We start from the raw sequence: 17694 nt of genomic DNA, 5'->3' as shown, positions 1-17694 counted from the left end.
CCTGGTTTGAAGTCCCTTTATTGGAGGTGCCAGGTTACAGTGGCCATGTGTAATTCAATCCCCTACAATTCTTCCTGGGTTTCTGGCTTCTCCTTCACCAGCTGTTTCTTCTGAGGGCCCTAAAACACAAATGAACAGGTGAGAAGAAGAGATCCCATCACCACTAGCTGATGAGTTCAAGATCCACATTACAAGCCTTCCCCAAGTGTTACCTAGAAAGGCAGTAGGTGAGCTGGATGCTGTGGAATTTCTATTCAGATGTGACCACTTTTCACTGCACAAGGCTTGCAACACAAGCTTCATTTCTATTCTCTCGCTGCGAACTCTCAGCTCTCCTCCTGAACGGCAGCAGCTGTCTAGCTGTGGTCTCTAGAAACCCTCCTAACCCTGGAGGAATGGGGGTAATGAATTGCCTGTCCCTGGACTGGCAGTTTGCTTAGCTGGGCAGCATGGAAAACTTCAATGACTGGTTTGCTACTGAGCCCAGCAAGCTGGCCTGGGGTGATTGGGAAGATTGAGTGGTAAAGTAATCATATTGATTACATTATAGCATCATGACTGTGACCAGATAGATGAGGTTGTGTCAGGAGAATTTCCTATACAATTCTGTTTCAGGAGGTTGCATATGACAACTCCTTCTGAGCAGAATTTTGGAGTAGGGGTTTCTGGTTTGGGTTACCATCAAGAGGATAGATTCTCAGCTGAGACAATGGAGCTACACAGATTTACACCTGCTGAGGACGGGGTCCCAGCTCTTCTAGTTAACAAGAGAGGGAGAAAATGGTGGTCCGTGCTTTGTGGGGCTATTGTTTTGCTTCTGCCCAGCTAAATGTTACTGAATTAAATTAAAATGTGGGGAAGGTTCTGGGTGCTCAGCCCTCGACAGGTGAAGTTCAGCTGCTTCAAGATAATGGGTTTAATAGAGCAGTATTTCTGTGGCCACTTAGGACTTAATCAATGTCACCATGCTGCCACCCTGGCCACTCAGAGGTGACAGCAGGGACAGAACTCATATCTTCCTGCTCCATAAGCTCAGCCCCCTAGCACATGAGCAAAAGGAGAATCTCCAGGAGTGGTCAGTGTGGAAGCTGCAGCCCTGTCCATTAACCTCCAGCTATCCCGAGAGTGGTGTGAAGGGGTTTTATAGCCAGTCCTTCTTACCTGGAGAGAAGTTAAACATATGTGAAACTGACTAGTCTAATACTCAATCGGTCAGATCCAAACCTGGTGTAAATCAGCATCGCACTATTGAAGTCATGGAGCCATGCTAATGCACACTGGCTGAGGATCTGGTCCACTTAGTATCTAGTCAATTTCACTTTCAGATTTATCCCACAGCACAAGGCGGTGGCGGGGTAGGCTGCAAACACTATAAAGGAATGTTGGTCTGGTTTTTTGTTTATAAACCCGTTTCTGCTGAGATTTTTAAAATGTATATGATTTGGGTATTGAAAAGCTTATTTACACAAAATCCCAAATATGAGGCCAAATCCGACCTGACCTTTTTCCTTTAAAAACATTAAAAGTTTAAGGCAGTCCAATCAAATCAAAGAAATGTACAATTAGGAGTGAAAGACACCATATGTCCAACAAGATGCTACCAACTTAACGGCTTGTTGAATGCACTGTGAGTGCAAACTGGTTGACCATATGGTACATTATTTGCTGGCTTTGGCTAGCTTGTATGACTCTCTCAACCGTCATGTTCCCTCTTTAGCATTGTTTCTGGCAGCTGAACTGCCCTTTATGCAAGACAGTCCTGTTCATTGATTTGGTGGTCTTTATTTTCTGGGTCAGGTCCTCAGCTGGTGTTAATCGGTGTAGCCGCCTTTGAAATCGATTGAGCAAGGTTAATTCACACCAGCTGAGAACCTGGCCCTCTGATTGCAAAGCCAGCAGAGAATTAACTCACCATGAAAGCTCTCTTCTCTTGAGAAGTCTGGAAGCAGCCATGGCCAAACTTGGAAGTGGTATCAATGAACTTCAGTTCGATGGGTTCCAGAGCCCGACGGCTGCTGTGCACTAGAAGGGACTGGAGAGCAAAAGTCACAACACATTAGGCTTATATTTAACCAGAAAGATGAAAGCATGCTTTGATGTGGGTGGAGTTAAGACATTTCATGCATGTCCATTAGCCAATCACTCCAGCAACAGTGGTTTCCTCCGAGACACACCCCAAGTAGCTTTCAGAGTAGCAGCCGTGTTAGTCTGTATTCATGAAAAGAAAAGGAGTACTTGTGGCACCTTAGAGACTAACCAATTTATTTGAGCATAAGCTTTCATGAGCTACAGCTCACTTCATCGGATGCACCCGATGAAGTGAGCTGTAGCTCACGAAAGCTTATGCTCAAATAAATTGGTTAGTCTCTAAGGTGCCACAAGTACCCAGTGACTTTAAGTGCCCTTGCCTCTCAGTTCCCACTTGGAACTGAAATGAAGTAGCAGAGTGTGTCAGATTATTCAAGGACCGCTTCCAACAAATGGCAAAACAGTTCTTAAGGGAGACGAGACTGGCTGATCTGAAACTGGAAACACCATATCAGTGAGAATGGCCTGGCAACACACCTCTCTGGGAAATGGCCCCCTGGAAAATCACTACATGACTCACAAAATGAGGTCCTTCCTTACGCACAGCCTCTGCACTTACTTTCGAGGGGGGAAGAGGGGGTTACCTTTCTGAGAGTGAGCACCCGTTTCTTAGTGCCCATGACGCAGCCCTTCAGCATGATGAAATCATTGTTGACTGCACCGTAGTGAGGAAATCCACCCTGCAGGAAAAGACAGAGGACAAGATTGCAGCGGTGAGATGTGTGGCTAACAGATCTGCATCAGGAAGTGACATCTGCTATAGCAAAGCAGGGTATTTATTATTTAATTATTAATCATCCTTCTTATTAACTAACCATTAACATGCTTTGCGCTTATCGTACGCAGTGCAGCCCGTCGGTGAGGTCTACAAATACTATTACCCCCATTTTACACGGGGGCAAGCTGTCACAGAGGATAGAGCTGGGGCTGCAATCTTTTGTTCAAAACCATTTTTTTTAAATGGGAAATAGACTTTTTGTCCAAACTGACATTTCCAACTTGGATGAGATTTTTCTGGGTTTCTGCTGACAAACCAAAAGCCTGTAAGGCAAAAAATGCCAGCTGAAAACAATTGTTTGTTGTTGTTTTTTGGATGTGGAAAAGCAAAAATGTTGCAACTTTTGGTTACTAAAAAAAACAAAACAAAACAAGGAATTAAAATCAAAATTCGTGTGGCCAGAAAAAATATTTCCCAACCAGCTTTTCCCCAACAGAAACCTTAAGTGACTTGCCCCAGGCCATGTCTCTGGTCAGTGGCAGAGTCGGGAATGCAGAAGTCCCAGCTCCAGCCCCAACACTTCCTATTTCTTTAGCCCTTTTACCAGCGGTGTGATCGTCTTCTCGGTGACATCGTAGTTCGTCGCGGCGCTGTTCTTCACTATTTTGCCATCTTGTATGTGGACCCCACGGCCAATACGGTAAATCTGGGTGAGAGCCCAGGTTGAAATGGAGTTAATGGCTTTAGGACACAGTTACAAACAAAGTGTCACCAACCAAGCACAAAAAACAGAGATGCCAGGTGGGGATAAAACACATAGGCTCATCTCAGATGTCGTCAGCAGGCAATGGATAGAGTACATCCCTGCCCATGGGCATGGACCACTGTGTCTGGACAGCGCCTAGCACAATGGGGTCATGGTCAGTGACTCAGGCTCCCACGCGCTATGGTAATAAAAATAATCAACAATAATAACATCACCAAACAAAGCCTTAAATTCCCTCCTGCCCTGAAATTACATGCATGACAGAGAGATGGCTCAGTACAGGAGAGGAGAGGGAAGGGGGCTCGAAAGGAGGAGAAACTGCACTAGGCCCAAGGGAGGTGTCACATCGGTGTCATACCTTCTTGTTGAGCTCCGTGCGATGGTGGTAGCCCTTCTGGCCAGCCCGGGCAATGGAGTAGCCCACCCGGGCTGGATGCCAGGCTCCAATGCAGGCCACTTTGCGTAAGCCTTTGTGAGTTTTCCTTGGGAGCTTCTTGGCATGCCAGCGGCTGGTTACCCCTAGGGAAGCAGGACGGGATGATACTATAGGAGGAGCCAAGGGGGACAGGTGGTGGTGCTTCAGAGCCAGAAATCAGAGCGAGTGCCTGGGGGGTTTGTCTTACGTTGCATCTCAAGTTATGAGAAGACGGCGGGTCAGATTGAAGCAAACAGCCATTTTCAGAATCGGGGGCCCATGGACAGAACTGTACTCACTTCGCATTGAACTGACTGCACTACGGTGTGTCCCCCGCACATGTGAGCACACACACACTCTGGTTTGGTCAGCACTGAAATGACCTTTTGTCCTTATTTTGTTTACCTCAGATTTCGGCAGGCCAAGTGCCCTTAGGGCTCCCATGAGAACTAAGCCCATAACTAATGACAGGGCATTTTGAACCTGATAAACAGAACCAAATCTGCTAAAAAGAGAACAGACGTATGGGAACAAACCCAGCGGCTCTTTGGTGTCCCTCGTGAACTGAGGTGTGGGGCCTCTCTGTCTGGCTGCTGCTCAGCCGACATCTCGAGGACGACCACCTCTACTGGCACTAATTGTCCACCTCCCCCGTCGATCATCTCGGAGGATGAAATAAGGGAGTGAGAAATGAACCCCCATCTTGTCCTCCAGAAGAGGACCCCCAGGACATGGGGGGTTGCCGTGTACTGTCTGTGGGATGCTCGCACTACCACTGCCTCTGTTGTACCCACTCTGGGACTAGGCATTTCACCAACACTAAAAACAATGTTTTAAAGAAATGTACAGGCAAAATAAAGTGGAGTCTGTTCTCCTGTGGATGTCACACAAGGTGAAGCTTTATGCATCAATGTTAATTATTCACAATGATGCATAGATTCTTCACTGTGTTTAATTGTGAATTACTATTAATTCGATGAGGTCAAGAAGCCATGCCTTGACAATCACAGATTAGTAAATAATGACTATTAATAATAATATTAAGTCCTCAGCACTCCTATGGCTTTTTCATCCACAGATCTTGAAGCACTTGACATAGCTGTCAGTGTCACTATCTCCATTTTACAGATGGAGGAACTGAGGTGCAGAGAGGGCATGCAACTGGCTCAGGGCCACAGAGTGAGTTGGTCTGAAAACTGGGATTATAATTTAGGTCTCCCGACTCCCTGTCCCGTGCTTACTCCACTAGAAAATGGCCTCCCCCAAGAGCATCAAGGAGGCCTCACAGCACAATACCCACGCAATGTGTAAGCACCCCTCTGCCCATCCTCCTCAGAGGATCCATGCCAAGCCCCATGGCAAAGGACCCTCCCTCCCCCTGTACCTTTCATCCCGCGCCCCTTGGTCACCCCGATGACGTCGATCATTTCGTTCTGGCTGAAGACTGCGTGCACAGAGACCTGCTTCTCCAGCTTCTCGTGAGCCCAGTCCACCTTGTCGGCCACCGTCCCGCCATTCAGCTGAATCTCCATCACGTGGGCCTTCTTCTGACGCAGCGGGAGCAGCTTCATCTGCATTGGGCAGCAAAGGCCAAGAAATGACACCAGGCCTGTGGGTGTGAACTTGTTCCCAGGGGCAATATGTTCCCAGGGAGGAGACAGGGCCAGCTTGGACCCAAGCGGGCTGTTTGCAGTTCAGTCTGCCTGAGTCTAGCTAATCTGTCTACCCAGGTGTACGTAAAGCACCCACTCACTGTGCTGTCTCCCCAGCAGCGAAGCCCTAGATGTGGCATTTCAGGGTCTCTTATGCTTTTATTATATCTCAACAGGGCTGCAGACTCCTGGCTGGGGAGGGGGAGAAGAGCACTCACCGGGGGGGGTCCATTCGCCCTGGGAAAGAAAGAGGCAAGCAGGTGGCACCTGGCTTTACTCTCCTACCACCCCATCCAGCCAGCAGCATGAACAGGACTCCGAGGGAGCTGCCTCCAGCCCCTGCAGCGTGGGGACAAGTCAGCCTGAGAGAGAGGGATGGAACCGAGAGGGGGAGAATCCTAGAGGGTCCCCCACAAACTAAACCCTGATGGGGTAAAATAACCCGTCAAGCCATGAAGTGTCTGTTGTGTGAGTGAGACACACCCAGTGCGCACGCTCACTGAGCACACGCACGCGCACACACTCACTAAGCACGCGGTGTGGCTAGGAACAGAGCGAAGCCCACCCTTCCTGGGGCAGCCAGGCACAGACAAATGGAAACTGGGCTCTGCTAACTAGCATTCACTGTGGAGTGCTGCAGAGAATCCTCTGAGCCCAGGGGCTGGATGGATTTTAACGGGAGCCTATCTGTGGGAACTGTGGGCGTCGCTGAAGCTCACCAGCTGTGCAGCAGCAGCATGGATACAACCACAGGGCCAAACCCTCCAGCCCTTACTTATAGGGGCAGTCCTAGCAGCTCCAACGGGACTATTCAGAGGCAGACTGGGGACTAGCCCAGCGGCGTTTTGTGCTATTAGCCTGCATTTCCAGCTGATTACTCTGCACCATGGGCGGCCTCCCTCTCCCCAGCCTCAGCAGCACTTGCCAGCCCCGCCAATGCAGCTCAGACCGATGCAATCCCACAAACAGCCGTGCGACCAGCCCCAGGCTCCCCAAGACTATCCCCTCCTCACGGTGCTAGAAGGCAGCGCTGCAGCATCATCTTCCCTCCCAGCGACCTCACGCGGTGTCACATCCCACTTTTCAAAATCAGCTGGTAGTGATGGCTGCAGCCCAGCCTGTCCATGTCACATGGCCAGACACAACTTTAGAACTGCTGTGGCAAGCTGACAAGCCCAAACTAGCCCAAAGGGAGGCCTCTGTGCCCTCGGGCCGGCCCAGATCCTCCTGGGCTCTGCGGAGTTGAAAGCTCCCTAAGGATCCAAATTCAAATAGCCCCTGAATATCCAGTCGCTCTGGCACCTGGCAAGCCCTTCCCTGCAGCCAGGCTCACAGGTTATTTTTACCCCATCACCTGACACCAGTTGCTAATTTGAGATGAACTCATCAGTGGGCCTCTGACCCTTGCCGGGTGCCAGCGTTACACCGTTCACTGAGGGGCTTGGGAGCGATGCCTGCTCCCTCCCAACGAGCTTGCGAGTGCCTCTGGCACTTCCCACTGCGAGTCCTGTGGCTTCTCTGGGGTCCCATGCAGCAGCAAGAAGATGGAAAACCCCAGGCCCAAGCCTTCCACAGGAGTCGGGGTGTCAGTGCCAGGCTCCTGGGAGAATCCAAGTGTAGAGACTTCCATTGTGCCCATTGGATTCCCCCTTGCACTTTCAAATGGACAAGGTTGCTCTCTGGTAAGTGGCGGCAACGGTCAGCATGCACATCCCACATCTCCAGCACCCACTAACCTGCCTGCTACTCCAATCCCCGGACCAGTGACAAGAGGCCCCATCCCCCTCCCAGCCAACAAGACCCTCCATTCCCCTCCAGTGATGAGAAGTGCCCTGATTCCCACTTGCTAGTTGCTCTCAGCTTCCAAGCCCTCACCCCACTCAAACAGGCTACTGGGGTCAAGCCACACACTCTGTGTGAAGTGCTGACCTGAGTGTGGACGATGACTCGAATGATCTTGCAGTACTTCTTCATGGCCGCAAAATCCTTCTCTAGCTGTTTCTTCCCGTCCTTGTCCTGCCATTTTTTGCAGTACTTGGTGAAGGCCTTCTTCTTACTCTTGTGCCTAAGGACAGGAGCCTTTTAATTATGCTGGAGACTGGAATAATGAAGCACAGAATCTCAGAAACACAGTGCAACATGTGTGACAAGGTTGCTTAAGTGCTTAAGGCATGCTATTGGAAGCATCATGCATCCATGGCTCATTGCACCAAGCTGACGTGAACACATGAGACCATTAGAGGGAGCTCAGAGTAGGAAATGGTGAAAGGACATTAATGAACTGACAGCGCTTGTAATTCTGGCAGCTTTTTTTATAGAGACTCCAGTTGATGCCCACTGATTTGCTCACTTAGTGAAGTTAAAATACACCAGCAAAAATAGAGCTAAATAGAAATGAGACAAACCAGTCTCTCTAGTGAGGATCACGGACATTTTATGGGCCAGATTTGAAGGCATGTCTACACAACTATTAAAGCCATAAGTTTGCTCAATTACAAAGACTCAAGCGATCACTTTCCCCACTGCCGCTCCAAGATTTGGGGAGTCAAGCTCTACAATGGTGCGGAAGGGCCACAGGCTAGATTTTGCTTTAATTTACACCCCCGGAAACCTGGAATTACTCTATTGACTTCAATGGAGTTACTTTGGTGAACCAATTACAACGGTGAGCAGAATCTGGCCTCAGCTACGCGATGGATAATTAAATTGTGGAACTCCCTGCCACATCACCGAGACTAATAACTCAGTACTATTATTACACTAATCAGAAATTTGTGTGCACACATTTTTATTCACAGAAGCCAAAACGGTCATGTCGCACAACTGTGCACAATTAAACAGCTGCTGGATTTCACCCCAGAGGCGGCTGCAGATGGGTGAAGGATTCTAGTGTGGATACATTACGGGGAGCCTTTTGTGGCTAACATGGGGGTAGGGAAAGAGGACGCTGTTACAATTGCCAGGAAATCCATGCGCTGAGAGAGTCTTACCAGTTCTTGTAGAAGCGGCGTCTGCACTCATCGCTGAGGTGCTCAGCAAAAATGGTCCTGAAATTTCTCAGGCCCCTGGGGGTGTCTATGTATCCCACAAGCCCAACCACTACCAGAGGCGGGGTCTCCACTATTGTGACTGCTTCCACCTCTTCCCTCTTGGAAAGCTCTGAAATCAAAGGGTGTAACAGTGAATTCAATGTGAGTTGACTGCTCAGCGTCTCACAGGACAAGGTTCTTTCAGGGGAGCCAGGGGTGGCCAGTAATTCTCTTAATTAGATACCCAAGTTCATGGTGCTCAATGCACCTTCAACTACACTGTGTCCCAGCAGAGGGCAGCTGTCAATTGGTGTCTCCGTCTTTTATAAAAGCAAATTAGCTTAGAGCAGATGGGGATGCCAATTGCACAGAACTGGAGACCTACCTTTGTCTACTGCCCAGAAAGCAACACAACTTCCCCACCTAAACGCTGAGACCCCATGCAGAGTATAAGGGAAGTTATCCCTCCATGGGCCATTCACTGCTTGGCTTCTTTGCCAACAGGGAGCTAACTAATACCAGCTGTGCTGATGACCTTTGATATAACGTAGGAATTGCACTGAGAACGTCTAAACAGCTGCCAGATTATTTTTGGTCATTGGTGAACTGCCATTTCAAATCTAGGCTAGGTTAGAGAGGAAGGGCTCCATCACCCATTTCCAAACCCCAAGAGCTATCCATCCCAGCCGGCCATAAGTGACTTTTCCCTCTATTCTTTCCTGGACTCGAACTAGCTGATTCAATCAAAGCCTCTTACTCAGTCCTGGCCTGTGAACTTCTCGTAGGATGTGCGTCATGCCAGCTTTGTAGCCCAGAAAGGCTGTCAGGTGGACTGGCTTGCTGGGATCATCCTTGGGCCAGGTCTTCACCTTCCCTCGGTGACGCCGGCTTCTCTTATGAGGGAGGAAGCCCAAGTGGCCATGCCTGGGAGCTGAAAACTTGCGATGGGACTGGGGGAAGGCAAGAAACAAAAAGGATTCAGTTTTACCTTCAAACCCAGAAGGGTATGGGCCTGAGCCAATGCTGACTGAAGACAATGGGAATCCTTGGACTTCAGTTAGATCATCTCTATGTATATTACAGATTTCAGGACAGCAGCTTGTTACATCAGGGCCCATCTGCTATATGGTGTTTAGAAATAAAAAAGAATTATATGAATTACAAAGACCATTATGTATCTCGCCGATGGATGGATAATCTCAAAGTCTTCGCAGACCTGAGAGAGGAAATTCACAAATAATTTTTTCCTCCATTTCCAGTAACAGAGGAAAAGATCTCCCTAAAGGGACAGATTTTTAAGTTTATAAATGTAGTCCCCAGCCTTTGCGTCAAAGCATTCAAGTCTCCGTGAAAACTGCTGACGAGGATTTGCTAAATAAAACACCCAGACTATAACTGTCCTTCTTTCAGCTAAGAGATACACAATGTTTTCCAGTTTTGCCCCACTTTGGCGTTCATTATTATTCTTAATATGTGTCATAGCCACACATAGAGGGCCCGGTCAGGGTTTGTACAGCATTGTGTGCGGTGCTGCACAAACCCAGAGTGAAAGCGAGGCCCTGCCTTGATGTCCATACATTCTCATCCAGACAAGCAACAACCAATGGCAGGAACTAACAATTGGACAACATGGGGGAGGGTGGACGAAGGAAACCATAAGAAGAACATGCACATACACAGGCCAAATATGTACTTTGTAAAGCAAACTATGAGAATTAACTAGAAAAGTCACAATCATGAACTCAAGCTGTGCATAGCAACCACTACCCCTTTGGAGGAAGTTGGACAAATTCTTACAATAGCCGCATAAAGTTGAGGTTAAGGGAATCAGCCCAGCAGCAAAGGGGTAAATTTACATTCACTACACTACAACTCCCTCTTGTTTATTCAGTAATTCCAGTACCAGGTTTCCCTTTCCCCTAAGCTTATTCTCCAACCCAAAGTGGAACTGACTGTTGATTTCAAGCCAGTTTCAAATGTGCTGGTTTAATCTGCCGAATGAATATCTCAAGCCATTAAATGTTCTACCCTACAAGCTACAAGACATTAACATGGAACGTTACAGACCATGGGAAGTCTTCAGCACAGATCAGCAGCCCAACGAGGCAGTCACCAAATACCTCTACAGTCTAATACCTAAGATGTTTATCAGTCTGAAGACACAAATTTAGCTGCTGGCTTCATTCAACGCTATATTCATTTCATACTCAGCAAATCGGCCAGGGTCTGACTCTAACAACAGTTGATGTGGTAAAGGTCAATTGCCAGTGTCTTAATTTACCACAGAAACAAACCGAACATGAATGGAGGGAATTACAATTGCTACCTACAGCACAATATATGAAGACAAAATTCTGCCCTCATTTACACCTAGGCAACCCCATCACTCCCAACTAGATAACTACATTCCTAATTAACTACCTCCAGAGTTTTTTTTTTCTCATGCACGCCTGCCCTGCTGGCAACTCCCCAAGAGCAGGGGCCTAGGACTGGTATTCCCAAAGGGGATGTTATGATTGCTTTGTTACCCCAGGGCAGGGAAGATTCCCCTCCTCTCAGCAGTGTGATTTCCTGTACTTAGCAGCACTATATTTAGAACTATCACTAAAGGGCAGCCAACATATTCCGTGTATATACTGCTACATAAATTGGCCAAATCCTGAGCTCAGACCCCGATCCTGCAACAAGTTCCAGGCAGGTGGATCCCTGACCCCACGCAGAGCTCATCACAGGACTGGGGCTTTCAATTCATACTCAGTCCAAACTCATCCATTTCTCTAGGTACGGACAGAGTAAGAATCTCAGGGTCCCCTCCCCACCCACCAGTCCTGTATTGTCGTCTCCTGTGCTCTGTTCAGCCCAAACAATGAGGGCTTTCACACAGTCAAACAGATCGCCTGGGGAGAAGCATTTCCTGATATCTCTTTAGCCCTTTCACTGTGCAACGCTGACACAGTGTCTATTCAACAGCAGTAACATTTCTTTAAGTGATGATATTTCATTAGACCTATTCAGAGAGGACATAACAGGTGCGTAGGCCAGCATCTGGTGGTGTGCTTTAGCTCAAGTAACTAGCTGTGCAGTAAGAAAGAGGTTAAAATCTATCAGTAAAGTATAATTTAATAGCCCTTGTTTGTTTTTACTCATTTTAGTTACTTGGGATCTGCTTAATCCTTTACTTTAGGTCTTCCATAGTCTGCCTATCCGGAGGCTAATGGGATCTGACAGGATATGTAAGAGTTAATATTGTCACCCATCTCTATGAAAATCAAGACTGTTCTGATTTTCAAATATTTTTCCTGGACCCACAAACAGCAGCTCACAGAGGTCTCCAAAATATCCCATCTTTGAGCAGAAGTGGGGTGGGGAAGGGAGATGCAAATACAATCCCTTCTTTCTTGTAGGTCCATGTTGCACCATACAGTATCATGTTGTGCTGGTACTTGCACTAAATGAAGATTTTAAAAAGAGAGGCAAATTGGCTGTCTGATAGGATGCCACCCGGCCTATGTTGTTTTCTCTTTTTTTACTAGCTTGGCTGAGGTTTGCATTTGCACGAAAACCAGTTAAACCTCGACAGATGCCAGATCTTTTCATATCTCTACATTTAGTAATAAAAATAAAGCCCCTGTCTGTGGAGAAAAAGTGACGGGCGTCATCAGCGGATCGTTTTAATCCTTCCAAAAACAGCCCCATGTCTCACAAGTGAATGTTGCCACAATATCCAGCTAAAGCATCACTACAGGTAGCAGTGGGATTGCCCACTGTTAGTCTTCAAGGGCCTGATCCTGCCCCCTTTGAAATCTAAAGGAATTTTGTCCTCGACTTAAATGAGAGCACAAATCCTTCCCCCTCCCAAAAGCTCCAGAACCACTTAACCAGGGGCCTTTCATTTTTCTCTTTTCAAAAGCTGGCCGCGTCACAACACGCAGGGCTGCGTGTTCCCGTGTTTCTGAGGGCAGCAGGGCCCTCTGCCCGAGGGGATCCAGCAGTGCCCGGCGGGGGTTCCCACAAGAGGCGAGTCAGGGCTGCGGACTGGGAGTCAGGACGCCGGGGTCCCACTCCCGGCGCTCACCGCAAGCAAAGGCGGAAACAAGAGCCCAAGACCCCCAGCAGGCAGCGTCGGGGTTCCTGAGCTTTTCCCGGCCCCCGGCAGGGAGTCAGGGGGCTTGCGGAGTTTGTGCCAGGGGGACTCATCGGTGGTAGGGGTCCCAGAGGGCTCGTGCCGGGGGCAGGAGCCCTGGGGCCGATCCCCCGGGGTGGCACAGCTCTTTGCGAAGGGCGGTTCGAGGCTCCCCGGGGGCAGTCGCTTCGAGGCTGGGAAGGGGGTCCCAGGGGTACTGAGCCACTGTGGCCCGTTCCGGATCCCGCTCTCCTTGGGACTGAGGCGGCCCTTAGGAAGGAGCGAGGGGTGCATGGGGCGGGGACAGCATTGCTGGGGGAGGCTCTAATATAATCACATATCACGGTGCTACATGTTGACCCCCCCCCCCCGCCGGCGCGTGCTGCCCTGGCAGAGGCTCCCTCCCCGAGGCAACGACCGGAGGAACTACATATCTCAAGGGGCATCGGGGGGATGCGTAGCGCTGCGCATGCGCATTGGGCGCCCCCCCCCCCGCGTTTTCTGCCCTGGAAACGAGACTCTCTCTCCCGAAGCGCCGCGCGGCAGGACGCTACCCTGGTTACGCAGGCGTCTCCGTCACCTTTGACCTTTGCCCCCCCCTTCCAGCTTGTGTAGGGGGGTCGCCATCTTGTCCGGGCCGGCGGTGAAGGAGATTCCGGGCCGCTGCTGTGTCGCGATGCCGGATGACTGGGACCCGGAGGTGTACAAGGGGCCGCCGAGCCGCACCCCCGTCCCCGAGAAGCGGACGTCGCTGCCTAACCCGGTCACCATCATCCAGACCCTCTTCTACTACAGCGTCGACGCGCCGGTCACCTTCTTCCGAGGTAGCGGGCCGGGCCCCTGCCCTGCCCTGCCCCGCCGGGTGGATCGGGCCCCCCTGCAGCCAAGCGGGGGTGGGTGCAGGGGGGCCCTTCCCCCGCCCCTAGCCGTGCCCGGACGGCGCCCGCCTCTCCCGGCCCATCCCCGTGGAGCTAGGCCTAGCCCCGGGGCACGGCACGAACCTGCTTCGGGCTGCACGCTCGGGTCAGGGTTCACCCCGACCCCGAGCTGGGTCCCAGCCGCCTAGTAGGGGAGCCCCGGGCACCTCTCCCTGCCTGACAGCTGCTCGGCTTCATGGATAGGGTGACCAGACAGCAGCTGAAAAGGCGGGACAGAGGCTGGGGGTTATAGGCGCCTATATAAGAAAAAGTCCCCAAAAAACCAGGGCATCTGGTCACCCTATTCATGGACATCCCCAGCTGACCTGTTGCTGCCAGAGGGTCATGGGAGACCGTCCCCTCCGAGCTCCATCCCAGCCACGTGCAATCGCTTCATGATTCCCGCTTCATGAATCCCTGTTCCATGAATCCCTGTTCGGTTTGTTCCCCCTGGGGCACCCGGCACTGGCCGCTGTCAGAAGACAGGAGACTGGGCTAGATGGACCTTTGGTCTGGCTCTTAGGATCTGCCCCGGACAGGGCGTGGCACTCTGGGGATGTGTCCCACTCCCATCTGGCGGTACTGCCCAGTGCCAGGTTGCTTTCAGTGCCATGTGCTCTCTGGAGTCGTCCCCCCGCCACACTCCCCTTCAGGTTATGGCACTGATCCCTTATTGCTTTTTGATGGAGTCATTCATCAGTTCTGATAAAAGTGAAGAACGCTGGTTTCCCTTCCCTGGTTTGTTTTGAACTCCCTGGTAGAAAATATCAGGCTGATAACCCAGAGGGCAAGTGACCTGCCTGATTTTGTGACACTTAAGACATCGTAGTTAAGCGTTTACTGTATTTCCTTAGTGTTCCAGCTTAGCAGTCTCTCAGCAGAGTTAGTTCTGGAAAGTGATGGCAGATGGACATGCACCTGATATTATCAATCATTCCTGCCTAGTCAGTGGTACATAGGCTGTATAGAAAGTAACTCGAGATTTTGTTGCAGAACAGAATACATACTGCAAAATTCCTTTCATTTTTATTTTACAAGTCACCCAATACCTGTTAGGTTACTGAGACAATTTTTGTTGTGTGTCCTGTATGATTTCCATCCTAAACAAGAATTGTACCGTGTCCAGTAGTTGTTTTAGTTGGTTCTGTCCATCTCTTGTTTAGCAGGGTTTGAAGGAAATATTTGATTAGTACCTTGAAGGTGCATGAATGTGGTGGTTGACTCTTGCAGAATGGATTGAGCGCCAACATGCGAAGAAAAAATTTTATTACTATCATCGGAATTACCCCCGGGTGCCGGATCTAACGGAGTGCTTGGAGGATGACTACATATGCTTCTTTGAAGCTGAGGCACAGTGGCGGAGGGACATGTATGTATATCTACCGCATAGCTGTCGTGGCTTTGGAGCCTTATTCCATTGACGAAACCTACTGACGGGTCTCTTCGAGCACAAGATTTCTGTGCCTGATTCAGTCATAGCTTGTCATAGTAGATATTCCACACTGAGGTTTCCCCCAGCTCCTGCTCCACTTTAGGAAGCTTCTCTGTGGCTAGCAAAGCCAATAAGCTTCCTTAGAAGCTTATTTCAAATATTGGGCAGCTGCTGGTTTTCATCCATCCCTGATAGAGTTACAAGTATCTTTGCTGCAGCATGCCTGAGCTGGGCTCTGAGAGTAGAACCCAAAGATCACTACTGATTCTCCTTCTCTGATGCCACTACATACGGCATTGCTGCCAGGCTCCTGGGGCTTGATTTCGCTTAGTTCTGCTTCAAAAAAATTGTATCCCCTATTAAAGCAGCTAATAAAATAGCCTCTTGTTCTATCCAGAATGTAACTAATTACAGTATTCTCCAGCTGCAGGAAGTTATTGCCACTACCGCAGTTGCCCTGATCTCTCTCTCACACAGGAAAGTTGATCAGGAAATTGTGAAGATAATTCAGGAAAGGGTGGGAGCTTGCCAGCAGAGGGAAGGACAGAGCTTCGTTCAGAACTGTGCAAAGGAGATGGAGCAGTTTGCTCAGGTTGCTAAAGCCTATCAAGATAGATGTGAGTAAGGCCATTTAAGGCCTCAATTTATTTGAAAAATGTTCAGGTTTGACTGCGCCATGACTGGGGGGGGGGGGGGGCAGGAGAGGATGTCTACTATCCTAAACCTAACCTAAAGATTTGGAGACTGGTGCCCTCAGCTCGTGAAAGAGGGGCCCTAGAGCAACCCTCTTTGGTAAGTGCTCAGAAAGGAACTGTGGCTATGCTTTATTCAGAGCATGGGTGGGCAAACTATGGTGGCCTGCAGGATTGCCACCCCTGTGGCACCATGGGCCCTGTGCTGCTCCGGGAAGCGGCCAGTACCACATCTCTGCAGCCCCTGATGGGGGGCAGAGGGCTCCTCATGCTGCTGTTGCCTGTGGGTACCTCCCCCAAAGCTCCCATTGGCTGCCATTCCCTGTTCCTGGCCAGTACCTACAGGCAAGAGCAGTGCGTGGAGCCCTCTTCCCCCAGGGGATGCAGGGACGTGGTGCTGGCTGCTTCCCAGAGCAGTGCAGGGCCAGGGTCAGAGCAGGCAGGGAGCCTGCCCTGGCGCATACCACTGCCATCCTGGAGCTGCTCCAGGTAAGTGGGGCCAGATCCTGAACCCCTCCTCCCTGCCTGCACCCCAACCTCCTTCCCTGAGCCCCCTTGTACACCCTACACCCCTCCCTGCACACCACAGCCCAGCCCTACATTCATAGCCCTGCATGCAGTCTCCCCACCCAGATGTCGCCCTCAGGCCAAAAAGTTTGCCAACCCTTGGTTCAGAGGATGGAACTGTAACGAAGGGGGATGGATGGTATTTAAAACATTGTTAAAGTCTTCAGTGGGGCATCAAGCTAAAACACCTGCTTGAACACATCACAGCATTTCTTCTAATCTTGTTTTAGATGCTGATCTTGGTGGCCCTGGAACTGCCAGAAAATGTTTAATGAAGCAGAAACATAGAATGATTGCAGAAAGAAAAGCAAAAGATTAAGCTCAAATCTTCAATGTGTAGTATTTGAAGTTTAAGGTTTGAATACTGTATTATGTGACAGGTTTTGAGTGGTAGCTGTGTTACTCATTATATTATGTAAATCTTCTAATGTACCTGGATGCTGAGGCTTGTATGACTCAACTGTACAATAAAGAATTTGCAGAAAATATCTCTGCCAAATAACTAGGTTCAAGAGCCTATCATGCTGTCAGCCTTGCTAAGAGGTGAATGTATTAGCAGAACTATCAATGCCATTGTTGTAAAGAAATATGAGCAAAAACATTGGTAGGACTCAGCCTTGTACTGCAGAACACAGCAGCATTTCCTTCCCAATCAGTTATGCACACTACTAGGAAAAAGTGCTCTGGCCAGGAGCAGACTGCAAGCAAAATTGTTCATCTTTATAAACTAACCAGGAAGACTTCCCTGAGTTTGGCATGAAAGCTTGAACTGTTGAGATTATAACTCAGGGGGCCCCTTCATCATCAAATGTGTCAATAGATCAAGTTTTTCACATTAAGAGGTCATTTTAAACATTTAAGTCCATAAACCTGTCCTTTATTTTCCCCTTGGACTCTTTTAGAAAGACAACTCCTGATGCTTGAAAGCTGAGCACCTTTAGCCATGTTAACTGGTTTTGAGGGTTTTAACTTCTCCCAAGCAGATGACTTGGGAGTTTATTTTCCCCCTTGAACATATTAACTGGATAATGCATTGTTTGTCTTTCAGTAATAATGCTCTGTATAAAACTCAGCAATTGATGTATCAAAGTACATTTCTTTCTACCTTGAGATTTCCAGTTTGCTCTGAGAAAACACTGATTGGGGATGTATTTTCATTTCAAGTCTCTGAGGGTAATTACTGCAGTTGTCTCTTCAGATAAAGTTGCTTTTGACAGCTTTAGTGACCTAGCCCTATGAACCACTACTACTGTATTGAAGAATTATCCCATCCTTGAATGGTAGAAAATTCTTAG

The 17694-nt window shown here is 49.2% G+C and overlaps 2 protein-coding genes across 5 annotated transcripts; one reads left to right on the top strand and one right to left on the bottom strand.

Moving 5' to 3' along the window:
* RPL3L (ribosomal protein L3 like) lies at positions 1-14932 on the bottom strand. Of its 4 annotated transcripts, none has more exons than XM_084641073.1 (10): positions 14035-14932; positions 9426-9789; positions 8630-8798; positions 7569-7704; positions 5372-5558; positions 3931-4091; positions 3411-3512; positions 2673-2768; positions 1913-2032; positions 1-119 (listed from the first exon to the last, which is right to left on the bottom strand). In XM_084641073.1, exons 1-10 carry the CDS (start codon positions 14053-14055, stop codon positions 63-65), a joined length of 1413 nt encoding a protein of 470 aa, XP_084497199.1. In that variant the 5' UTR covers positions 14056-14932; the 3' UTR covers positions 1-62. The 4 variants fall into 4 exon arrangements, with proteins under 4 accessions (XP_084497199.1, XP_084497202.1, XP_084497200.1 ...); XM_084641076.1 differs by having other exon boundaries at positions 9657-9789; XM_084641074.1 differs by having other exon boundaries at positions 9426-9786.
* Positions 13376-16901, top strand: NDUFB10 (NADH:ubiquinone oxidoreductase subunit B10). Its single transcript, XM_084641078.1, has 4 exons — positions 13376-13615; positions 14939-15077; positions 15618-15757; positions 16630-16901. Exons 1-4 carry the CDS (start codon positions 13468-13470, stop codon positions 16716-16718), a joined length of 516 nt encoding a protein of 171 aa, XP_084497204.1. The 5' UTR covers positions 13376-13467; the 3' UTR covers positions 16719-16901.
* The last annotated feature ends 793 nt before the right edge of the window (positions 16902-17694 follow it).

The sequence above is a fragment of the Lepidochelys olivacea genome (genome assembly GCF_965140295.1).
Source record: "Lepidochelys olivacea isolate rLepOli2 genome assembly, chromosome: 10".
NCBI classification, from domain to species: Eukaryota; Metazoa; Chordata; order Testudines; family Cheloniidae; genus Lepidochelys; species Lepidochelys olivacea.
Note: the sequence above shows the minus strand (reverse complement) of the source record. Positions and strands in the feature narration are given on the sequence as shown.